At 43.1% G+C, this 24,822-nt stretch overlaps 1 protein-coding gene across 2 annotated transcripts in view; it reads left to right on the forward strand.

Annotated features, from left to right (window-relative positions):
- The window catches only part of pikfyve (phosphoinositide kinase, FYVE finger containing), a 29,730-nt gene that overhangs the window by 1,985 nt on the left and 2,923 nt on the right, over window positions 1-24,822 (forward strand). For both annotated transcript variants that reach the window (XM_088012431.1, XM_015012355.2), the window contains exons 3-37: window positions 2,546-2,713; window positions 5,555-5,664; window positions 6,224-6,395; window positions 6,542-6,749; window positions 7,834-7,923; window positions 8,868-9,024; window positions 10,153-10,310; window positions 10,422-10,533; window positions 10,624-10,771; window positions 10,844-11,008; window positions 12,101-12,163; window positions 12,261-12,390; window positions 13,028-13,208; window positions 14,621-14,695; window positions 14,820-14,927; window positions 15,010-15,150; window positions 15,894-16,020; window positions 16,087-16,904; window positions 16,994-17,401; window positions 18,716-18,816; window positions 18,894-18,965; window positions 19,036-19,207; window positions 19,295-19,473; window positions 20,488-20,601; window positions 20,698-20,806; window positions 20,885-21,039; window positions 22,099-22,195; window positions 22,597-22,654; window positions 22,746-22,874; window positions 22,957-23,077; window positions 23,296-23,391; window positions 23,471-23,551; window positions 24,069-24,160; window positions 24,271-24,330; window positions 24,575-24,751. In XM_088012431.1, the coding sequence (XP_087868557.1) occupies window positions 2,546-2,713; window positions 5,555-5,664; window positions 6,224-6,395; window positions 6,542-6,749; window positions 7,834-7,923; window positions 8,868-9,024; window positions 10,153-10,310; window positions 10,422-10,533; window positions 10,624-10,771; window positions 10,844-11,008; window positions 12,101-12,163; window positions 12,261-12,390; window positions 13,028-13,208; window positions 14,621-14,695; window positions 14,820-14,927; window positions 15,010-15,150; window positions 15,894-16,020; window positions 16,087-16,904; window positions 16,994-17,401; window positions 18,716-18,816; window positions 18,894-18,965; window positions 19,036-19,207; window positions 19,295-19,473; window positions 20,488-20,601; window positions 20,698-20,806; window positions 20,885-21,039; window positions 22,099-22,195; window positions 22,597-22,654; window positions 22,746-22,874; window positions 22,957-23,077; window positions 23,296-23,391; window positions 23,471-23,551; window positions 24,069-24,160; window positions 24,271-24,330; window positions 24,575-24,751 (5,352 nt within the window). The remainder of the gene's footprint in view (window positions 1-2,545; window positions 2,714-5,554; window positions 5,665-6,223; window positions 6,396-6,541; window positions 6,750-7,833; window positions 7,924-8,867; window positions 9,025-10,152; window positions 10,311-10,421; window positions 10,534-10,623; window positions 10,772-10,843; window positions 11,009-12,100; window positions 12,164-12,260; window positions 12,391-13,027; window positions 13,209-14,620; window positions 14,696-14,819; window positions 14,928-15,009; window positions 15,151-15,893; window positions 16,021-16,086; window positions 16,905-16,993; window positions 17,402-18,715; window positions 18,817-18,893; window positions 18,966-19,035; window positions 19,208-19,294; window positions 19,474-20,487; window positions 20,602-20,697; window positions 20,807-20,884; window positions 21,040-22,098; window positions 22,196-22,596; window positions 22,655-22,745; window positions 22,875-22,956; window positions 23,078-23,295; window positions 23,392-23,470; window positions 23,552-24,068; window positions 24,161-24,270; window positions 24,331-24,574; window positions 24,752-24,822) is intronic.

Consider the following 24,822-nt stretch of genomic DNA (forward strand, 5'->3'; position numbering starts at 1 on the left):
TACATCTGGACTCTTGGATGGAAAAGGGCAAACTGAACTTTTTTTATCCACAAGGCCCTGGAATGTCTCTGCTCTACAGAATGCTGTTGCTACCAGTGCAGCTGTTCAGCATCATCAGCAGGAGGGTGTGAACAGAGAGGTGAAGACTCATGGATCATGGCCTTGTGACTAGGCTTTGAACGGGAGACTGCAACATTTACCATTTTTCCTCTCAGTCCAGTGTAATGTAACTTGTTTAGAGCCAGCGTCGGTTCATGGCCTTTTAAAGAAAGACGACTTATAAATATCTACTATCGCAAATTTGTTGTCCTTTGGACAGAATCACCATTTTATTTCTATTTTTGGGTTTTAAAAGATATAAAAACATAAAACATTTGCAAAAAAAAGTCTAAAAAAAACTCCAAATAGTTTCCAACTTATTGACAAGAATATTAGATCTACTAAATCCTACCGGTAAGATTAGTCTAATTTAGTTGTGGAAAATCATTAAAGAAAACTGAAAATGGCTAAATCTGCATTTTTGCCAAAGTTATTAAGAGCCGTGGCAGAAGGTCGTAAGGCTGACCCCTGGATCTGGGCTCAATGTTTCTTTGAATTATACAAAAATCTATAACATGATGCCTGAAATCAGAAAAATGTGTGATTGTGATAATGTTGTGGAAATTTTCTATTATTATATTGACTGTAATTAACCTACATTTAGAAAAGAGGCAGCTTTATGTAAGAGAACACATTAAATAATGACGCCAGCCGTCTCGCTAAGCTTTAACATTTCAGCTCGTATTCAGTCTATCCAACTGTTTGAGTTTATCCTCAATATACATTTCAAAACTTTTGCATACTCTGTGTATGTAAATCACACAGTATGTGATTTACATATGCAGTTTTTTTTTTTCTGGCTCTTAATCCAGTCATGGACGAAGAGAGGGAATCACAGAACACACACGCACTCACACACTCACACCACTATGGTGCCATTGCAGGCCAGTTAACCTAACATGCATATATTTAGGTTGTTGGAGGAAACCAGAGTTGCTGGTTAGGTGGAACCTTCTTGCTACAAGGGAACAGTTCTAACAACAACCGTTCACCATGGAAACGAGATAAAAGGGTTTGTGCTACTGGCAAACCTTTTGGTCGTTCACTTGTCATTCTCAGTGAGTCACAGCCAGGTTTCCTGTTGTTTAGTTCTGCTGCTGAGGCTTGCCCAGCACATGGTGGGCAAGCTTCTGCTTTTTGGCACAGTTGAATTAAATTAGTTGTTTACATTATTGACTGAAAGCCTAATTATTCTTGTTTAAATTTGGCTTCGAAAATGCTTTGCGTCTGAGACCATCGTCCTTTAAACCTCACAATGTGCTGTATTTGTTAAACGTGTTGATATAAATCTGAGTGATTTAAATGTTATGTAAAAATTTTTTTATGACATCACGTGTTGTAACGGACTCTTGGATATCATGTGAGTCGTTATGTGTCTTTGCATCTAAATTCAGGAGATCTGAACACCACATGACTTGTGTTTGTAGTCTGAGGTCTGCACCATGCTCAGTTTCTATGTGCTCCAAATCAGGACCAAACTTTCAGAAAACTGCAAAAACATCTGAAAAACTGAGTTTATTTAAATCAAAGTTGGAAACCCACCTGCTTAGAGCTGCCTTTGATGATGGCGGTTGACACAATGTCATGTTTATTGTTTCACATTTGGTGACTGTATGATGTTGAACTGCCTTGTTGCTGAAAATGTGATGTACAAATAAATTTGACTTGAGTTGGCATGGAAGCTCAGAGTGACTCCGCCCCCCCAAAAAAACATCTAAACTACACGTCATCAAGTCGGCAACATGTAGACGCAAGATTTAGTTCTTGCCAGTTTTATTTGTTATGAATCAAACTACATTGGCCCTGACCTATCACTCTCTTTTACGGTTTAGTTTTTTGTTCAGAAAAATACAATTAAAAAGGAAAAATAAGAAAAACGGACTTATTCCTTTTAATATTTAGTTTTGTGTTTTAGTGCTGTTAATATTTTATTTCATATTGATGTTTTAAAATGAAAAAAATGGATGCCTGTCAGTCACTGAGGGAGAGAAAGGGGAGGAGTCTCATGTAAAACAAAGTTGTTCTTAACACAGTTTATTTGCTTCATCCATTATTCAGTCTCCATTATTATTTTGCAATTATTTCACAATTATGAATCAATATATAAATAAATATTTTTTATCAATGCCGATTTCCACATATTTGCAACTATCCATCCATCAGTTATGCAGATTGATATTTGAAACCTGAAATATCTCTTTTTTTTTTTTTTTTTAAAGAAAATGTTTGTTTTTAAATTTTACAACTTCGCCAAAGAATCACTTGGAACTCCAGGAATCTTTTAGTCTGAAATGTTTTTAAAAAGCGTAGGAACCCTGCAGGATGCAAACGGAAGGAAATTCTTCTTCTCACCTGGCCCACAAACGTGACTGTACATCAGGGTAGAACGCCTTTTCTCTGCCTGTCTTCTGTCTTTTGTGACGTTGTGTGTGTTGTCTGTGTGCAGAAGAGGGCCGTCCCGTGGTCACAGTTTCGGAGAAGGCGGACGTCCCACCCCCTCGGCGGCAGGCAGAGAGACGGAGCTTGTCCTCCAGTCCTTCCCACTCTGTGCACAACTCGAGGACACACCAGAAGCAGCATCCTGACATCCTCAGACGCACGTCTACTGTCTCTGGTAAAACACACACACATACAAATCAGAGATTAGGTTATTTTTTATTGGGGGTTTTTTTCTCCTGCAGCAGAAAAATGTTTCGAAAAGATTTTGTGAGTTCTTTTTCTTAACCCCACACATCTTTGGTTTCTGACATCAGAAAATGTGCAAGTTTGCCATTTGCTTTTGTAAATACTTTGCACTCTCCTGTATGGTAAATGGAAGTAAAACAAGAAATGTGATTGAATTTTTGTGTGTCACACTGTTATTGATTGGTTTAGCTGTTCTTTAAAGCTGGTAGCCTTTATGCTGCTGAGCTGGCATTATTGAGCTAATCAGAACCACTGATAACACTGTGCCTTTCTGTAGTCTTCTAGGCTTTGGTCAGTCCTGCTTTATAGATCCATCCCAAGAATATTTATTTGCCTTACTGAAGATTTCTTTTTCATTCTTTATATACGCTTTTATAGAGAATGTACATGTTAGTTGTTCAGGTTCCTGGTTTTTGTGTGAAGTTTTAAAATGCACCTTCAGAGTATATATACCTGATCATAGTTTTGATCAGGTATGCCATTTCTAATTTTTAAACAATCAGTTGTTGGAAAAAAAGATGAGTGTTGCCAGGTAAAAACTGGAAGAAAAAGTCAGTTTGACATTTAAAGCACATTAATTTATTCTGTGGTTAAAGTAGCTGGGATGTTTGGACAGCAAGCAGGAAGACGGTGGCTAAAATGTCTCAGTTTTCTTTAGTCTTTCTCGGATCATAAGGGTTCTAATCTTAACTAAAGAGTATGATGCTAAAGTACAGTCTAAGAACATTCTGCTCAGGTCCCAAAGACGACAGAAACGTAGAGACTATGTCTACCAGAGTTTCAAAATGGGGGCAGAGAAAATAAAAAGTCCAAATGTTTCCGACCTCTAAACTGATGCATGCTAAAGAGCTCCAACTTGGCTTGAGTTCTGTACTTTGACCTGAAAATCTAAGTCAGGCCCCATATATGATCTGGTGAAGCTGTGCTCCACTTCTACACCCGTTCTGTCAGCACACTCTATGAGGAAACCTTGGTGTGTCGCATCAGAAGCATGCATGAAGAATCCAAAAGGTTGATCACAACAAGGAATGTTGGGCTGCCTCAAAAACTGCAGCATTGAATCAGATCAGATTAGCAACTAATAAGTACTCTGATCTCTGATGTTGCTCCAAGAAGTTGGCTGGTGACCTGCTTTGGCCGATTCTTTCCCCAACTTCAATGCCAGATGACAACTTGTTTTATTTTCTGTCAGCGAACGCATCCTCCTGAGTGCTTCAAGGTTGGGACACTGTCGCTTTTCTGTATCAGTGGTGTGTTTGAAATGAATTCAGAGAACCTACCAGAGATGTAAGAAACTATTTAAAAGTTAAGGTTCTAATCACATGTTTGTCATTCAGACTGGCAGAGAGATAAAAAGCAAGTCAATTTATTTGGACAGCACATTTCAGCACCAAGGCAGTTCAAACTTCTTTACGTCACAAAAACATCAAACGATCATCAATTATGAAACAAGCAATAAGGATTTTGTCAGATGACATCATCAAAATGCTTGTTTTAACAACAGCAGACCTTTAATGTATTTTGGTGCTTTGCCATTCAGTGATGTATAAACTAACAGAAGAATTGTATGCATTGTTCTCTTCTTTCTCCTCATTGGTGTATGATGCTCTGACTCTTTCTGTGACGGCTAAGAAAGTATGTACTCCCTTCAGTGTCCCTGGTACCAGCTCAGGAAAAACCTGGGTGCAATTTGGAGGTGTGTGTGTGTTTGCAGGACATAGAATCCAGCCTTTTCCTACATAAACATCTTCTCTACTCTGTCAGAACTGACACACTGAGGTGATGTCTTTGTAGATGAGCTGATGACATGACAAACACACGTTGCATAGTGCTTGTATTGCCATTGCTCTTTCCATTTTAAAGATTTTTTTCCTTTTGCGACATGTTTCTAATTTCTCCGCTCCTTTCCATTTTCTTTTTCATCTCTAAATTGCTTTTGCAGTCTTCCTACTGCTTTTGCAAAGGCTCTTTCAACAATTTCCAGCTCCTGCTCCGTTGTGTCAAACACAAGTTGACTGTTGTATTTCTGTGCATGCGAGTCCTACCTGCTTCCTCTGTCATGGACCTGGAAGCTTGGAGAGGCCCACATAGAGACTGACCCTGCTGGCCGGTTGGCTGTTTGTGACACTGAGCTGGAAGCTCAACAGTAGGAAAATATCAACAGCAGTTCAGAGATGAGCAATGACAGCATTGCACTGGATGAGAGCAACTAAAGCAGTATGAATGATGGCTATTTTGAAAAGTATTGAAAGATGGCGGTCCAGGTTGTAACATCTCATATCTTTTGTTTTTTTTTTTGTTTGTTTTTTTAATTGCAGTGGATTGGCCAGGTGAGGCTTTTCTGCACTGTGTGGATTTACTAAGATGCCTTTAGGTTGTGTGTGTGTTTGAGTGCATGGAGTGTGTCTGACATTTGCACTTACTACAAAGCTTTCTACTAGTGTGGTTTGTCTTAAAGTTTCTTTTTCTTAACATGGGAACTAATTGTATTGTTTTGATTTTTAAAGCTAACACTTTGACTCTACCTGCTTATCCAGTCTATGGAAACTCTTGCTTTTCATATTTTGTTTCCCTTTGTAACTTTTAGGAAAGCTCATCACCAGGTGTTAAAGTGCATTGTCAATTATTTTTTGCTCATCACTTACTGCATTGTGATTACAGATTAAATATATTCAAAATGTTGACAATGCACCAGCAAAGATCTTACTAATAATGAAAGCATTTCATTTTATTTGTGTCGATTTCTGAATAATTTCTTGCCTGATTCCAGATGGCAGCAGGAAGTCTGATGCATCTCTCAGCAGTCACGACCCTCGCACTGCTGTACAACTTCGCACCGCACTGAAGAGGCTGAAGGAGATCATGGAGGGAAAGAGCCAGGTACCGAACCCAACAGAACCGCTGACACTCGGGGTGTCGGCAAACATAGTTTCCTTTTTTCCTCACCTCCCTTTTGCTCTGAGATGTCTTGAAGGAGATATATATAAACATTAACTTCTAATTTATGGAAGAAAGTTGTGGTTGTTATGCTACTATCCATGGCAAAATATGTTCCCTCAACTTTCAGAGTTGGTGAATGAATCTATTTATAAAGCTCTTTCCACAGACATTGCAGTTCAATTCAAAAACGTTGTATTTATCCCAAGAGGAATTTAATGTGGTCATAACTCATGCAATCAAACTATCTTCAGAGAGTCATTGTGGACGTTGATGTGGTAGGCAGGAAGGATCTCCTGTAGCGGTCAGTCTTCCAATGTATCTGTATTTGGTCAGAGACATCTCTGTCAATATCTGTGCAGTAAAGACGATATTTCACCATCACATGACGGAAGAGTTAGGTTTATCCTACCCTTAACTGTGATTAAGCGGATCACGAAAAGCAGAAATCGTTTTTAATGTGACAGAATTCTAAGCTACGCCTCATGTTGTTCACCTTCAGGACAGCGATCTGAAACAGTACTGGATGCCCGACAGCCAGTGTAAGGAATGCTACGACTGCAACGAGAAGTTCACCACCTTCCGCCGCAGACACCACTGCAGATTGTGTGGCCAGATCTTCTGCAGCCGCTGCTGTAACCAGGAGATCCCTGGAAAGTTCATGGGTTACACAGGTGAGCAACATCTTCGTCTTTCATCCATATTGCCTGACATGATTTGAACAATTTGATCTTTTTTAGATCAATAAATTGTTGTTAGTGCTTTTTCTCACGTCTTTGGTTATTTCATTTGAGCTTTTTTCCCCCCTCTCCCGGTGCAGGAGACCTGCGGGCTTGCACGTACTGTCGGAAGCTAGCGCTAAGCTACACTCACTCTGCAGACTCCAGCTCCATCGGCGAGGACCTGAGTGCCTTGTCGGACTCTCCCTGCTCTGTGTGCGTGCTGGAACCCAGCGAGCCTCGGACACCTGTGGGAGGACGCAAAGCCAGCCGGAACATCTTCCTCGAGGAAGACCTGACCTGGCAAAGGTGAACGCACTCGGAAAACACGAGAAATCTGACACATTTCCAAAGAGTTCCAGTTGGACACTGATAAAAGCTCTTCATGAGTTCCTCACTCAGTCTAAACTTTGAGCTTCACACCTCATTTAGTGTTGGACAGGCTATGCTTAAAGGATTAATCTTGGTAAAATAGAATATTACTGAAAAGTTAATTTATTTCCATAGTTAAATTCAGAAAGTGAAACTAATATGATACAGATTTATAGCACATAAACTCAACTTTCAATAAAAATGCTTTATATAGTTCTTGGACACAGTCCGCAACAAGCTTTGTTTAAAAATGTCTTTTTGTGACTTGTCTCCTTAAGGATGTTGTCAAGTCAGCTGTCTTTCCTATGATTGTGTAGGGAAAGCCATAACATTCTTGTGTTTATTGGTCTGGCGTAATACCGTCGAGTTTTCTGAGAAACGTCCAGTTTTTTAAAGTTAATGTTAAAAAAAGTATTTGAAATGTATCTCTCTATGGTACATAATATACATTTTTCTATGTTGTTATTGAAATAAATGAGGTTTTGGAGAATATTCTACTTTAATTAGGTCAGTGTTTGGAGTGGGATGCAGCTGTTTATTGTTTGTGTCTGTCTCAGACTAGTGCTGAGAATAATCCTGCTACAGAGCTGGGTTCATGTCAGCCTGACTCAACCATAAAGAAAACATTTGAATTATGATAAAGCTCTGTAGCTAATCTTTTGGTGGTTTACGTAGCATAATTAAAAAGGAATTCATTCTAACTCTACCTGTACTGCATGCTCTCCTTGACCCTCTTTTCTTCTCTTGCTGTTTTGCTTTCTGTCGACTTTCCCTGCTAACTTCCCTCTCTTTCTTGTTGACATAGAAAAACTCCTATTGGGATGAGAAAGAAGTGAGTCTTGTTGGTTTTTCTTCATTTTTTTCCCCCCCACATCGGCCTCAACATTCAGGGCTGATGCGCTCTAGCTCCTATAACTTTCCTCTTTGCTCAGATGTACAGCTTATAAATCTGACGTGACTTGTAAAACTGTCGTAAATAAAACAGTTGAAAGGGAGAATAAACCACTCTGTCTGTCATTAGCATGATCCACCAGGAGCCTCAGAGCAGCGGCCTCGCCTCCAGACTCTCTACCCTGCCAGAGGATGTGGGGAAGTCACCAGCAAGGAAGAGGTCAGTCATTTGCTCCTTTGGGTTGTTTGTGGTTCTGCTAAAAGAAAACTTGTTTCTTTACATCAGGTCCTCATTTTCTGAACTTTAGCTCATTCCTCTGTTGCAAATGATATCCAGTGTTTTCGAAACAACCGACCTTATGAGCACTTCCTGACTAAATCGAGCCGTTTGCCTTGTGTTGTATAGTGTGTAGTGATGAGCTAGACAGTGCAGTGTGTAATTCAGAAGTTCCAAAATAACAGAAAATAGTCATTCCACCTGGATGGACTCCTTGACTTTCTTTGAATGTTGTTTCAGGAATTCCTGACGGTTCTGTCATTATTGTAGTCCAGAAGAAATGCTTCAATTTCTCCAAATGTGATTGGTTCATTTTGTATTGATACTGACCCAAAAGAGTATCTTTGAATATTTATTTTTTTTCTAATATCAATTACAACAAGATGTCAATTGTTTTGAGAACTGTACGTGCAGTCAACCTTCATTCGTCCAGACAGAGCACATGCAGGAAGTAACATGAAATGAAGAATTGCTATTAACAGGGCATTGCTGTGATATTTAAGTAGACATTCTGTATCAGCAGTGCATAGGTGTGTATTATGTTTTACAGTTGTTGGACTCATACTGCTGGTGACAACTTAGCTGGTGATCCACTTGCATAGACTACAGTATCAGTATCTGTATTATAAATCTGTGCATTTTGAATTAAAATTTCATAAATTATTTGTGCTGTACCAGTTGATGCAGTTACTCAGGTATCTAACCAAGTTATCAGACTTGACGAGCATCGGCCCATTGTATTATCTTCCCTTTATGTACAGTACTCATGTCTGTAAAACAATTTCTTGGAGAGGAAATGACATCAGACATTCCAGTGATCAATAATGTTTGCTTTTTACCAACCTGTAGCTGGTGTTTTTGTGAACTCGTTTTTTTGTCGTTCTCAGGTCGGCGAGTGTGACCAACCTACCACTGGACCGGTCCGGATCCACCCTGGTTCCGGCCTACGACAGCTCGGTCAGTCCGCCCACCAGCCGGGCCATGGCCGGCACCAAGAGCGGCACCAAGCTTGACCACAGTGAGGAGGAGAGGAAGATCCTGCTGGTGTGTGATTTGGCCTAAACGTCTCTGTCATCCTGTTGTTTTAGCAGCTCATAGTGAAGTTCAGTGTCAAAATGAGAGAACTAACTGCATCTGAGGCTGCATATGGTCTCCACTGGGGGCCCATAGTCTGGACTTTTGGCCTTAGTATACTTTTCTGTCAGACTATTCACCCTGTGAGCCTTAATGGGCTTTTCAAGGAAATCTTTCTCAGTTGAAATGAGAAGACCATGTGCTTAATGGGATAGTTTGGATTTTTTTTTTAAAGTGGGGTTATGATGTGTTATGATCACTCAGTACCTTACCTAACCTAGATGACATCTAAACATCTTACATTTGTGTAAATCCTGGACTTTCAAATTATGTTAAAATGAAAAATGCAAACAGTTCATCTGAATATTAGTTTATAGAATTTCCTGCTGCATTATTATCTCTTCAGATGGTCTCCCTGGCAACCCATACTTATGGCCAAATCATCACATCCTTCTGCATCACAGAAGGTTATTTTCGCAGACTGTGTTTGTTGTAAATAACTTGTGACTTCTGCATAAATAGATGCTCAGTTCAAAGGTTAAATTATTATGTTTAAAGTAATGCTCTGTTATGATGGAAAAATGTGTATTTGCCTTAATCCTATTCAGCCTCCATGATATGTCTTGGAGGCTGACATATCATGTCAGCCTCCAAGACTGACATGATATGTCAGTCTTGGACATATCATGACATATCATGATATGTCTTGATATCAAGATGATATCAAGACATATCATCTTGATATCATCAAGATGATATGTCTTGATGATATCAAGACATATCATCAAGACATGATATGTCTTGATGATATATCAAGACATATCATCTATGTCTTGATAACTATACAAGACATAGATGAAGAAATGATCTACCTCGGGTAAGATACTGACGGCTCATAATCCCCTCCCATTGAAGACTTAATGGAGCTCACAGATGAGAACATGACCTCGCTGGATGATGTCCTAGTTAAATAAGCTGGTGGTTTAAATCCCAAACAGTGTTCTGGCTGGGTTTAGGGGTACTGCTAAGGAACGGCATCAAATTATTCAAAACGTTTCCTCATGACGTCTGACATCACAGAAACTATGTTTGTTCCAGGACTCTTCCCAGCTCAAGGAGCTGTGGAAGAAGATCTGCCACAACAACACAGGGATGGAGTTCCAGGACCACAGATACTGGCTGAGGACCTACCCCAACTGCATTGTGGGAAAGGAACTTGTTAACTGGCTCCTGAGGAATGGTACCATCTCCACCAGGTAGCATGTCGTTGAGCGTAGGAACGTTTAAGGCTTTCTGTCATCTCTCCAACTAATGTGAGAACAGAAACACTTAAACTGTAATATGTGTGTGTGTGTGTGTGTCTGCAGGGCCCAGGCTATTGCAATAGGCCAGGCATTAGTAGATGGTCGCTGGCTTGACTGTGTCACTCACCACGACCAGCTGTTCAGAGATGAGTACGCCCTTTATCGCCCCCTGCAGGTAGGAGCCCATTTCCTCGACACACGGGAATAGAAATGGCTGAAATGTTTTTTTCCTCCAGGACGCTTATTGTCTCTCCATCTGTACCAGAGCACTGAGTTCTCAGAAACGCCTTCTCCAGACAGCGACAGTATCAACTCCATCGAGGGACAGTCGGAGCCGTCCTGGTTCAAGGACATCAAGTTTGACGACAGCGACACAGAGCAGCTAACCTACGAGTCTGACTACACCGTGCCAAGTAGGCATGACACATGACAGTGTGGTGAGGCTTAGTGTGGTGGTGTGTGTATTAAAACCTGTCTGTGTCCAGATTCTGCCAGCCCCAGCAAGAGGACGTCGGTCAGCAGCTTCCATTCAGCGGTGGACAGCGACTCTGCCGCCTCCATCAACCTCAACATGGAGCAGAACAACGTGAATTTTCACATCAAGAAGCAGTCCAAGTACCCACATGTGCCACCTCCTGCAGACCAGAAAGGTAGGAAGATATGTTTAAAGATCTTCTACATGGATTCTGTAGATCAGTGGTGTCCAAATTGGGTCCTGGAGGGCCGGCGTCCTGCATGTTTTAGTTCTCTCCCTGGTTTAACATACCTGGATCCAATGATAGCTCATTAGAAGGCCTAAGAAGAACATTGACAAGCTGAAATGGTTGTTACTACCAGCAGGGAGAGAACTAAGACATGCAGGATGCCGGCCCTCGAAGAGTGACTTTGGGCATCACTGCTGTAGAGCTTCTTCAATTTTTTTTCACTGACTTAAAACTACATTATGTAGCTTTTACAAAAAAGCATTTTTAACAAATTTGCCAAAACTCTCACTGTATTGTGACAGTCTGATATGAGAGAGATAATCTGTAAAAAGATTGGTCTGCTTCACCTCCTTCCTGAGCTGCTATTGCCTTCTGAAGAAATGCTCCGTTACTGGTTAAAAACAACCAATCAGAACCAGGAGGGGAGGGGCTTAGAGCTGTCAGTCAACTTTGTGTATGTGATGCTAAATGTGCTAACGGCGGAAAAACAACTTAAGATTCCAGAAAAGATGTTAATTCACAGTCAGCGATAGCCATGCTAACTAGCCTTAGCATTCACGACAGGCTATGTTGTGGTGAACCAGCTGTAGCTTAGCAGAGAGCAAAGGGGAGGCTGTGAATGGCGTGTACTTGATTGATAGTGCTAAGACCCTCCTCCTGGCTCTGATTGGTTGTTCCTGATGGAGCAGTGCATTTGTTCAGATGACAGCAGTACTGTAGGAGAAGGCAGGGGAGCCTGAACTTTTCATAGATTGTCTGTCTCGCATTGTACTGACACTGCATAGTGAGAGTTTCAACAAATAAGTCAGAATCATACTTTTTAGAAAGTTGCATACTGTCTAAAACGTTGCTGAATATAGTATAACTTTTCTAGTCAAGAATGTGTTGGGAGAAATTTTTTTTCCCCACCATCGTTTTGCTGCTTTCCCTCTAGCGCAGCACACTGATGTTTTGCATATAGAGCATACTCACTTTTTATTTTTGAAATGATCCCTAATGCATTCAGTTCCATTAATTTTGTTGTGCACACTCTTCCAGCCGAGTTTCTCATTTCGGAGGACGGAGGGCAGAACATCATCATCAGTGATGCCTTCATCAAAGGTAGGAACTCGGCACTTCCTCATGCCGCAGTCACGTTGTGTCACCTGAGCGGCTCCACAGAACTCTTCCTCTTTCTGAGCTGCTGTCTGTGTCGCAGAGTCTCTGTTCAACCGTCGCGTGGAGGAGAAGGCCAAAGAAATGCTGTTCACGCCGCTGGGCTGGCACCACAGCTCTCTGGATCAGCTCAGAGAGGAGAACGGGGAGAAGATGGCCATGGAGAGGCTGCTGTGAGTGGAGAGCCGTGTGTGTCTGTGGCTCATGATTGCTGTGAGAAGCTGAGATTCAAATCAGGGCTTCTTGTGCATTTGGTCCTGAAGGTGCTCATGTGGTCTGTAAAATCAAGAAGACGGTATATTTAAGTAGATTGTGCTTTTATGAACAGTCCACATACTAGCACTAGTTGTGTAAAAAGTGACTCAGAACAGATTGGTTTGCTCTTTTTAAACACTCATGACTTGTAGGCTGTAGCAAATAAACTGGATTCATTGTCTTGATGGATGGATTTACTTCAAATAACCTTTTATGGTGTTTGAAAAAATGTTTTCTATTTGCAGGTAGATCACATCCATGAATATTTTCCAGGCACATAGTGCTATTTCATAACACAGAGTTAAGCAATATCAGATATGACTTAAAGGAAAATTTTAATTGCGATTTAACACTTTGAAATTGGGCCTGTGTCTCTTTATAAACTCCTGCTCTTTCTGAAACTCTGCCTTCGGGAATTCATTACAACATGACACACTGTTCTTGGATGTGTTTCTGGCTGTTCTTGTAGTCAATGCTGTTCTCTGAAAATGATCAGTTTTTTGCTTTTCCTTCATGGATGTAGTGACTGACAAATAATCTGCCTGATCTGTTCAGCTCTGCCAACCACAGCCACATGATGGCGCTGCTGCAGCAGCTTCTCTACAGCGAGTCTCTGTCTCTGTCCTGGAGGGACATCATCGTTCCCGTGGTTCGGCAGGTGGTCCAGACGGTCCGGCCCGACGTTCGCAACTGTGACGACGACATGGACATCCGGCAGTTGGTGCACATCAAGAAGGTCAGACGAGTTTGGGAAGAGTGAGTTTGGACAGTCCAAAGCTCCCAGTGGATCACTGGGATTAGCTGAGAAGTTTGAACTGAGTGAGCTCTCATGACGCTCAGGTCTTCTAGTTTCAGTTTTTAAAGTAAGTAAAAACATATGACATCTTGGAGCAGAGAACCAGAATGGTAAATTCAAGACCTGATTTACCATCCTGGAAAATCAGATTTAGCTGAATGGTGAATCAGTATCCTGTTTTCAGGATGTGCTTCCTGAAAACAGTTTGAAAGGAAACTGAAGACATGTTTAATTTAAATTTGTATATACACAAGTTTATGATTCAAAATTTATTTAGTTTTTGTGTTTAACAGTGTTTATAAATGAGGAATTTATTGAATATTTTTCCATGAACATTTTCATTTGAGCCGTTTTATCCTCTTATTACAACCATAAGATGTTTTCTAAGATGTAGTTATCTAACTAGTATTGCTGATATATATATATATATATATATATATATATATATATATATATATATATATATATATATATATATTATACTCTGTTTTTGTTTTTAATGACATAAAGCACTTTGAAATGCCTTGCTGCTGAAATGTGCTATACAAATAAAATTTGATTGATTTTTAATTTATTCATGAATAATTTCTCTTTTTTTTTCATTTTTGTAAAATGTAGTATTCTCACTACTTTTGTTTTGAATAGTATTTGTATGTATCTGATAGTTTATTTATTTATGATGTTTTGTGTATACAGTTGAAACCAGAAGTTTACATACACCAAATAAAGACACACCTTTTTTTCTGTCTTTCTCTCTCTCTCTCTGTCTTTCTCTCTCTCTCTCTCTGTCTCTCTCTCTCTCTCTCTGAAACTTTTCTTTTTAGGTCGGGTAGAATTACCAAAATTATTTCTGTTTGCTAAATGACAGAAAACTTAGCGAGAACAATTTTGGGGATTGTTTCACAACTTCCTTTAAATACAGAATTTCTGTCTCTTTAAATAACGAGGGAAAACCCAGATGATGATGTCACAACTCTGGCTAGTTCTGATAGGTGAGCTTAGACATTTAAGTCTTCAGACTGTTCTTAATAGATTCACTTCAGACAGTAAGAAACACAGGGGTTTCTCTTTTGATTCAGTATATGTAAACTTCTGGTTTCGTCTGCACATGGTGTAGAAATTCCTTTAGTTTAATGCTCCTGTGTTGATGTTCAACAGGTGTAATTTCTTTTGGTGCATTTGACCATGTTTGTTAGGGGTTTCATCCATGTGGCACGGTGGGGCACTGGTCATTTTTTTTTTTTTTTTAATCCTGTAAATCACTTTGTGTTGCACACCGTTGTATGAAAGGGACCATTAAAATAAAGGTGAAATGATTGGTTGAATAAATCTCACCTATCTTTGTGGTTCAGATTCCTGGAGGCAGGAAGTTTGACTCCAAGATGGTAAACGGCTTCCTGTGCACCAAGAACATCGCCCACAAAAAGGTAAAGGCATTTTCTGTGTGGCTAAAGTTTCCACTGTTGAACATTTTGCACCAGCACAAATGCAGGAAAAGGGTTCTGGTGGTCAAAGTGCTGTTATTAAAGTGTAATTCTCACCTGTAATCAGATGAACTCCTCTATCAAGAACCCCAAGATTCTGCTGTTGAAGTGCTCCATCGAGTACCTGTACAGAGAAGAAACCAAGTTCACCTGCATCGAGCCCATCGTGCTCCAGGTGAGGCGGTTACTCTGACACGAAGACACACGGGTCACGCCTCTGCTCTGAAACTCTGGTGTTATTGTCACCTCTGCTACAGGAACGGGAGTTCCTGAAAAACTACGTTCAGCGGATTGTAGACGTCCGCCCCAACCTGGTGTTGGTGGAGAAGACGGTGTCGCGTATCGCTCAAGACATGCTGCTGGAGCACGGCATCACGCTGGTCGTCAACGTCAAATCGGTCAGTGGGACATGTCCCAGCCATCCGGTGGTTAACGTCCTCTGCAGAAGCACAGAAGATGAAGAAGTCCTGTGATCAGTGTAGTTCTAACCTGACTGCTACTGCTGAGTGTGGGAACATTGCTGGTTAATTTTTAAAAGATAGTTGAAGTTCAGCTCAGCACTTCTCTCCGCAGTAGAGGATGGTTGTGTACAGTGCAGGCTTCATAGCGTCAAACCTGTGCATTAAATGCATCACAGACAAACGTCCAGACCCTCTGGATGAAGCAAAGTGTAAAACAAATGGCTGTGCTTATTCCAGATTATAATCTTGAACAAAATGTCATTATCCTCAAAATGGTACATTAATAAACTGGCCCAGATTTTCTTAATCTTAGTGATCACCTTATACTTGAATGTGAAACCAATTTTATCTACCTCTACCAAGGTCTGAAAGAGAGAGGGCTTAGTGATGGGGCTGATAGACCCGCCCACCAGATCCTGTCTGCATATGCACAGTTAACTATTGTCACCCCACTGTTACCTTAGCAACAACAAATGGTATCGACCAAAATAAGAATCGGTAGGTCAGGCTTTTTAAAGATCGGGGATGAATGCCTGAATGCTCAACATAAAAAGCCGTTTCTTTTTTCTAACTACAGTGAAATATAATGGCAATGAATGTTTTGGACAAAAGGACTATCCCAGTTTGTTCTTGATGGGTTCATTAATAGGGAGTGATAACTTTTTCTTTCTCCATGGTAGCAAGTCTTGGACCGAGTGAGTCACATGACCCAGGGGGACCTGGTGATGTCCATGGACCAGCTCCTCACCAAACCTCGCCTGGGAACCTGCCACAAGTTCTACATGCAGCCCTTCTCCCTGCCCAACAGTAAGACCCTCTGTCAGCCGCCGCCGTCTGTCAGACATGCAGTCATTCCTCTCTGTCTGTTTCCAGACGAGTCGAAGACTCTGATGTTCTTCGACGGCTGCCCGCCTCACCTGGGATGCTCCATCAAGCTGCGCGGCGCTTCAGAGTACGAGCTGGCCAGGGTGAAAGACATCATTATGCTGATGGTGTGCGTTGCCTACCACTCTCAGCTAGAGATCTCCTTCCTCATGGACGAGTTCGCCATGCCGCCCAGCCTACCCCAGAGTGGCTCCTTCCCGTGCCTCCTGGAGGGCTCTGCTGCCGATGAGGAGATGGATGGAGACAGCATGGAGAAAACGGCAGTGAGCGATAACTCTACGTTGGGGGAACAATCCGAAGAAGCAACTTTTCTAGAGTCTTCAACTAAAACTGAGGATATGGATATTCTCAGAGTCATACAAAACCCCCAGCCGGTTCTGTTCTCCGTCCAAGAGGAGGCTGGAAACTCTGAGACCAGGACATCATCCCCATGCTCCAGTCCTGTGCCGCCTCCTCTATCCATTGGTCCTCAGTTCCTTGTTGAGGAGGAGCAGGGAATCGGCTCGGACACTCTGGTCGGCACCTCTGAGGGGGAGACAGTGGGAGAACTTGGTTTGGAGGATGAGGAGCGCTCAGACACCCCCACCCCTAAGCTATTCCGAGACCCCTTGCAGGATGACACAGGGATGTTCATCGCCGAACACGTGGACTCCTCCGACGACCGCCTCAAGTCCATCTCTGCTGTGTTTAAGCACGAGCTGAAGGACATCATCCTGTGCATTTCCCCCTTCATCACTTTCAAAGAGCCATTCCTCCTCACACCGGGGGGCATGCACTGCCCCAGCAGGGACTACTTCCCTGAAGAGGTACTGCTGTCTTGACTCAAAGCTCAGGATTGAAACTGAAGCTTCTCTAGTTTGTTGTTACCCTTTGTATGTGTTCGTCTCTCCTCTAGGTCTACCTGTCTCCTCTCCTCAACAAGGACCTGAAGGAGCTGGACGGACGCAGGAAACGCCAGCTGCTCAAAGACTCGGCTCCATCCTCCGTGGCCAGCGGACAGACCTACGGCACCGCCCAGCCCAGACCCGCCGACGTCCTGCCCTGTCACAGCCTCACCACCGCCCGCATCGTGGACCACCTGAGCAGCAGCCAGGACCTGGCCAGAATGTTGGCCGACTACAGAGCAAAAGGCGGCCGGATCCGGCAGAAAGAAGCAAGCGACACGTTTGGCTCTGCTGGTCCTGCTGCTGCCGGCGGCAGCAGCCAGAACCGGGCACCAGACTTCTCGGTCAAGGCGCTTGGGAAGGCCGACAGCGAGGAGGAGAAAACGGGCAAACAGAACGACGTGAACTGGACCCCAAAGGTACAGTTTATGGATAAAACACTCCAGTTCCTTTAACCGGCTGAAAATCCTGATTTCCTGAATTACATCTGGACTGTCTTCAGCTAGTCTGGACAAATCTGTAAAATTACTGTTTAGGCCTAGATAGGTAAAGGAAAACCTGAGTATGGAAAACATGAGATTTTCCAGAATCTGTTCGTGTTTTTGCATTTTCCACTGCTTAAAACTAGAGCTGGACGACATGGCTGTAAAACATCTCACGATTTAAATGTTTTATATCAGTCAATAGATAATTATTAATTAGTTTTTAGTTTTTAATATCCTAAATACTACCAAACTGGTGATGTGACATTTCCTGTTTTATCCACCGTTTCCTTTTAGGCTGTTTGACTCTTTTTCTTCTTTCACTCCACACCACGGTTTTCCATTTTTAACCGGTTATGAAGCTTGGTGGCAAAACATGAGTTAAATTATCAAAATTCTATCACACGTACTTTCCATGGAGGGATAATTTGTTTTTGTGTAAATACAGCGGATGCACACGCAAATTGACTGCAGAAAAGGTGGGCTGGCCTTTAAACGCTCACTGGTTGCCATGGTTACCCACATTAGCTAGCATGCCGTCGGCGTAGTACAAGCGTTTATCACAACACGATGAAATAAGTTAAGCTACCAAATTGATATTAATAAAACACCGGCACTCAGACGGCACAAAGCAGGGTGCAGGAGGCGATCTGCTCTGGTGGCAAATTGTTAATTATCTCTGCTTTCAAGTAGTTAAAGTCATGACTACTGCTATGTAGACATTACTAAATTACTTAATGCTGCTTCTTGAAGAGCAGCAAACTTCTATAAAGAGATAAAAGAAAGCCGCCGTCCTTGTCAACTTAAAAGTTTTCAGGGTGTCTGACTAAAACCGAGCTGGTTCCACAGGAGAGGAGCCTGATAACTAAAGGATCTGTCTCCTAGTCTACATCTTTAAATTCTAGGAACCAGCAGTAAACCTGCAGCCTGAGAGCAAAGTCCTCTGTTAGGAACATCTACACCAGTCAGGTCTCTGATATGTGATGGAGCTGATTATTAAGGGCTTTATGTGAGAAGGAGAATCTTGTATTCTATTCTGGATTTAACAGGGAGCCAATGAAGAGAAGCTAAAATAGGAGAAACATGATCTCGCTTTTTAAAAATTTCATCAAAACTCTTGCAGCAGCGTTTTAAGTCAGCTGAAGGCTTCTCACTTCCTGTCAGCAAAGAACTACTGGTAGAGGTCTCAGTAGTTAGCTTAGCATCTCTGCATGGCAGGATTCATGGATGTTTCCTCTTCTCTTTCCTTAGCTGGACTGTTTGAACCCGACCAACCATCAGAGGCTGTGTGTGCTGTTCAGCAGCTCCTCCCTTCAGTCCAACAATGCGCCCAACCCCTGCGTCAGCCCCTGGTAAGCTGCTCACACACACAGAACGTCCTGAGTCAGAACCATCGCTGTTTGGACTCAGTGTGTGCGTCTTCCAACAGGATCGTCACCATGGAGTTCTACGGCAAGAACGACCTGTCGCTGGGCGTGTTTCTGGAGCGCTACTGCTTCAGGTGAGACTCGCTTAAAGTGGCCGCAGCCGGTTCCAGGGTCCGTTGGCTTCAACGGATGTTTGCTTTGCAGGCAGTCGTACCAGTGTCCCAGCATGTTCTGCGAGACTCCCATGGTGCATCACGTCCGCCGCTTTGTGCATGGCAGCGGCTGCGTGCAGATAGTGCTGAAGGAGCTGGACTCGCCCGTCCCAGGCTACCAGCACACCATTCTGAACTACTCATGGTGCCGTGTGTGCAAACAGGTGAGGCACATATGAGGCTGGGGCTGCTGGGAAATCACTTCTGCTGCTGTTTTCCCTCCCCCGTTAACTCTCTACTGCCCTCTGCAGGTGACTCCAGTGGTGCCTCTATCCAATGACTCGTGGTCCATGTCTTTCGCCAAATACTTGGAGCTTCGCTTCTACGGCCACCAGTACACCAGACGAGCCAACGCCGAGCCCTGCGGACACTCCATCCATAAAGACTACCACCAGTACTTCTCCTACAACCAGATGGTGGCTTCCTTCAGGTTGGTCTCCGTTTGTTCACCGCTGTCTGACCTCCAGCAGATAAACGTGAATATCACCTTTTAAAGGGGCGGTACTATGCAAAGTTGATTTTTTTAAAACTTTATATTATATAATACTATTATTCCCTCATCAGAAACATACCTGGAGTGTTGCTTAGATTTTTTTTCCCCCATGCATGATTCTGAAATCCTTGAATCTCCCATGGCAACCATTTGGGGTTGCCTAAACTTGGCAGCCCCCAGACTTTGGCAACCCCATTTGTTCTCAATTAAAATTCAAAAATACCTTATTCATCCCAAGGGGAAATTAAATTAAATTAAATCACAACGCTCTGCCTATTTCTACAAAACTCCTTCTTGGAGTTGCAGTCCCCAAGCTTGATCATCTGCCTCACAGAGCAGCCGTTCTCCACTTGGGTCCTTCAGACTAGCCAGCAGCAATTAGCAAACACCTGGTGGAACTGAACATCAGCTGAGCTCATCATACAATCTACTTCTCAGTACAACCATCCTGATAGGTTATTTTATACATACAGTATTTGTATAAGTGAATGTAACATAGTTACCTTGTTATGGTGTAAAATCACACTATATGCATGGAAAATGCAAAATGTAATGGAAAAATCCTGTATTGACCCACAATGGTAACATTTCTTTTCAGAGTGATGGACAATAACAGCAAATAGGCACACAAATATAAAATACATGGAAAAACAAAATGAAGAATAAAATACTGTGCAGTAAGGGCAAACTTTCAACATAAATACTTTATGAAAAATACTTTAGTCCAGAAGAATTCACCTGAGTTGGATCAATAGAAAATGTTCATGACTCTTTGAGCAGAAGACAAACTATTTACAATTAGTGACAATAAAAGCAGAACAAAAACGAACGAACAAATATAATAATGCCCCTTTAAGAAGAAATTAGTGTAGAGGAGAATCTTGTGTTGAAGCGTTTATTCATCAGAATTTACATCTCCTTCAGTAAATCGATGAATCTTTACTTGTGCAGCTACACCTCCGTCCGGCTGCTGGAGATCTGTCTTCCTCGTCCCAGGATCTTCATCAGGAATCTGGGCCCGTCTAAAACCAACCTGCAGCAGGACCTGAAGGACTTCTCTCAGAAGTGAGTGGATCTGTTCTTCTGGTCACTCCACTGTTCCACTCCCACCCCATCTGGACCGGACCAGGCACTGTTCTGACCGCTCCTCTCCCTCTGCAGGGTGGCCCAGGTGTACCTGGCCATCGACGACCGTCTCACCTCCCTGAAGACCGACACGTTCAGTAAGACCCGGGAGGAAAAGATGGAGGACCTCTTTGCTCAGAAGGATGTAGGTGATGGTGCTCCCTCCCCCTCCCAGAGTGTCTGGACCGTGCGGGTCGGCCTCATGTTTGGTATCTGATGGCAGATGGAGGAGGCGGAGCTTCGCAGCTGGATCGACAAGCTTCAGGGGCGCCTGCAGTCGTGTGGCCTGGACTCCCCTCAGCAGCTGCAGGTCGTCCTGGAGTCACTGGTGGTGAAGAAGCAGAGTCTGTGTGAGATGCTGCAGTTCTGGAACAGCAGGTAGGAGCCGACGAGTTCAGTCCGACTGTTGAACCTGATCTGTAATGCACCCTGCATGTCTGAAACGGCTTCATACGTCTTCACCAAGTGGTAGAAAATAAAATGTTCAGCGTCTGTAAAGTTTAGTCTGACAGCTTCCAGATTGGGGTAAATCAGTAGCAGGTTCCGCTAATGCAGGGGTGTCCAATGTGTGGCCCTTGAAATTATTTCGTTCAAGTCAAAAATGGAGAGAAAAAAAAGGTCAACAAAATGGAAAAATGTGAAAGTTGTCTATAGTTCTTGTACTAAGGTAACAGTTCAAAGCCTGTTTTTGTGTTGAATCTCATGATACACAGATTTTATTAAAAAATTGGTTTATTGTTGCACAAGTAAGCTAAACTTAAAAAAACAAACTCATAATCTCATATTTGCATTTTTAATTTAATACATTTTGTGGCCTGCCAGTAGTTTAGATTTGCCAGTTTTGGCGGAGAAGTCTGAACACCACTGTCCTAATCAAAGGAACCGATGGTCAGATCAAAACACAACATGGTTGTCTGTTGATCTGGAGCAGAAGTGTGTGTGTGTGTGTGGGGGGGGGGGTGTGGGGGTGTGTGTGTGTGTGTGTGTGTGTGTGTGTGTGTGTGTGTGTGTGTGCGCCTCCAATCACTAACCAATCAAGGTGGAAAAACATCAGCAATCACTGTGGAGAAGCAATTGTTGGTAACATCACTATAGGAAGGGTTCAAAGGTCAAACCAGATTGTAAACATTTACAACAAATGCAACTCACTGACTCATCAGCAGGGAAAAAGATCTCAGCACTGACCTCAGAGAAGATGGGAACTTCTACACCGAGATGAAAACGTGCAAATCATTTAGTGCATTTACCAGTATTCACTGGAGTGGAAATTTAAATTTCAAACAGTTCAATAAAAAAATAAAACCAGTCCGACCTGAAACTGCACAGGCCTTTTTCAGCCTGGTAGCCGTCACAGATTATGACCGCGCCCTTAGAAAAAACACTGAAGCATCTTGTGCTTCATTAAAGCTCCTGATTGTTTTTTTTTCTCTCCTGCAGACTCCAGGACCTGTTCCAGCAGGAGAAGGGCAGGAAGCGTCTGTCTGTCCCGCCGAGTCCAGGCAGACACCGACCCAACACCACTGACGACACCAAGGTGGGCGTCGCTGCTGTGCTCAGACACCACTAGCTGCTGTAGCCATCAGGCCTGGTTAGCAGCACAGAAGTTTGTGCTGAGATGTAGAAATGCTGCTCACGCCTCCTCTGTGTCTTCTAACCTTGGAAAGCATCCAGTTTCCTATAGTTTGACGAAAAGGCTGATTATTAATGAATGAACCATTTTTTGTAGTTTTTCCTGACCGAGCTAGCTAGTTTTTATTTTGTTGTAGTATTTCATATTCCAGCTCTCTGGTTCCTCACTTCCCTTCTGAACCGGACAGGAAGCATCTGAAATGAGACCATGTGTTATTCAGCTGACCGACCCTCATGAGCTTCCTGTCCAGTGTGGGCAGCTGCAGTGTTTTGGCTGCTAATCCTCCATGTTTTTGTGCTTTACAGAGCGCTCTGGACTCCTCCCCTCGGAACCCGTCCCCTGTGGTCCAGAATGGGGAGAAAGGTGGGTTCAAATAACCTCCACATTCTTTGTCCTAATAAAAGGTTTCCTGCAGGTGGTGTTTTGTGTGAAGCTGCTGTTTTTCTCTCATCAGAGGACCGCCACCTGTGCCCGCTGCCGTCAACCACCTCGTCCCTGCTGCCGTCACCTGGAGACCCCGGAGCTGATTCCACCACAACTGGACCCAGTTTCAGTGAACCGGACTCTGTCAGCATCCCAGAAGGTTCACAGATTCACTCTGACCTGCACATTCTCTTTATCATTTCTGCTTCTGCTCTTCATGTTTTGATTCTGTGGCCTTCCAGATGTGTTTGAAGGCCACCTGCTGGGCTCCACTGACAGCCAGGTGAAGGAGAAATCCACCATGAAAGCCATCCTGGCCAACTTTCTGCCCGGCAACAGTTACAACCCCATCCCTATCCCGTTGTAAGTGTCGCATCAGAGTCGGTTCCTGAGCTGGAAGAGGGGTTCAGACATCCATCTTTTTGTATATCCACTGTGAACTTTGTATTTTTGCTATAAAAATGGACAAGAATGAGATTTGATCTCTTGTAAAATGTGGCGTTTTGGAATTGAAATGTGTGTGAACCCTGCAGTTAATAGAGAAGTGCTTAATGAGATGGCGGTGTGTGTGTGTGTTTCAGTGATCCAGATAAACATTACCTGATGTACGAACACGAGCGGGTGCCAATCGCCGTGTGTGAGCGTGAGCCGAGCTCCATCATCGCCTTCGCTCTCAGGTGACCTTTCACCCCCTTTACCCTTTGATTGCTCCACCTCAGAGTTGCTGACCTGCTGTTCGGTTCTGTTGTCCCCCAGCTGCAAAGAGTACAAAACGGCGCTGGACGACCTGTCCAAGTCGTCCAGCACAGCCGGGGACGACGCTCAGCAGCCTGCCAGGTACTCGGCTTTCATGTTATGTGAACGGCTTCGGCCGTCAAACACAAGGCCCGTGGGCCAAATGTGGCCCGCTGTAGCTTTTTATGTGGCCCTCTAAACTCCAAGTTACATGACTAAGTCCCTCCAGTTCACACAAAATCTACAGATTCCCACAGTTTTCTCAGTTTTTTTTTTTACTGTAAATTTTTCTCAAAATTGGCCAGAAACATTGAGTTTAAAAGACTACTGCCTCAGCCTTACTTGATGTCGAGTTGAATCCCCATATCGTGTTTGATAAAAAGTCACATTTAACGTCATTCACTAGCACAAATATCATAAAAAGTCCTTAAAAAATTTCTAAATTAGTGCCGCAGAAACAATCGCAACATCTCATTCCGGTGGCTGAACAAAAGTTTGATACAACAAACTGCCTGAAATAGTTTTTCTAGATGATATTTAGTCTAAATGACTAAATGTCAGCGCGTCTCAGAACGCTGAGTCAGCAGGTCTGACCTCTGGTTCCTCTGGGTGTGTGCAGTGCGGAGAGTCGGGTGAAGAGCAGCCCTGCGAGGCCCAGCGATTCTCTGGCGGCGCAGCAGAGTCGCAGCAGCGCCGACGGCGAGCCTCTCAGTACGGATCCACACGTTCCAACGAAGCAAAAGCAGCATTTCACTGCAGACTGACAGATGGGAAAATTCTTTAAGCTTTCTGGTTTTTTTTTCCCCCCCACCCATTTTCAGAGGATGCCGATTCAGCAGACAAGCAGAAGAAACAGACGGTGAACCCACACATCGAGCTCCGTGAGTCTCTGAACTTTCTCTGGGACAAACAGAATCAAATATCTGGATTTGAAATACATTCTTGGATAAATTTAAGAAAAGTAAAAACAGATGGTAAGCTGATGTAAATCAACAAAGTGCTGCTTATCAGCTGAATCAAATCCAGCTCTATGGTCTAACAGATGTAGATGCTACGAGGACATCACTTCTCTGGGCTCGGATCACACATCCTGTTAGATCTCAGCATTTGTCATTTCCTGCTCAGAGTTCTCAGACGCCAACGCCAAGTTCTACTGTCGGATCTACTACGCCGAGGAGTTCCACAGGATGCGTGAGGAGATCATGGAGAGCAGCGAGGAGGACTTTGTCCGCTCGCTGTCCCACTGTGTGAACTGGCAGGCCCGGGGAGGGAAGTCCGGAGCCGTCTTCTACGCCACTGAAGGTTAGACAGGAAGTCTCTGGAAGGCTGCTCCATCTGCTCAGGTCTTTGGTTTAAAATTCAAACTCCCGTCG

The sequence above is a fragment of the Poecilia mexicana genome, unplaced genomic scaffold (genome assembly GCF_051168715.1).
Source record: "Poecilia mexicana isolate PSO_F unplaced genomic scaffold, ASM5116871v1 scaffold_2, whole genome shotgun sequence".
Classification (NCBI taxonomy): Eukaryota; Metazoa; Chordata; class Actinopteri; order Cyprinodontiformes; family Poeciliidae; genus Poecilia; species Poecilia mexicana.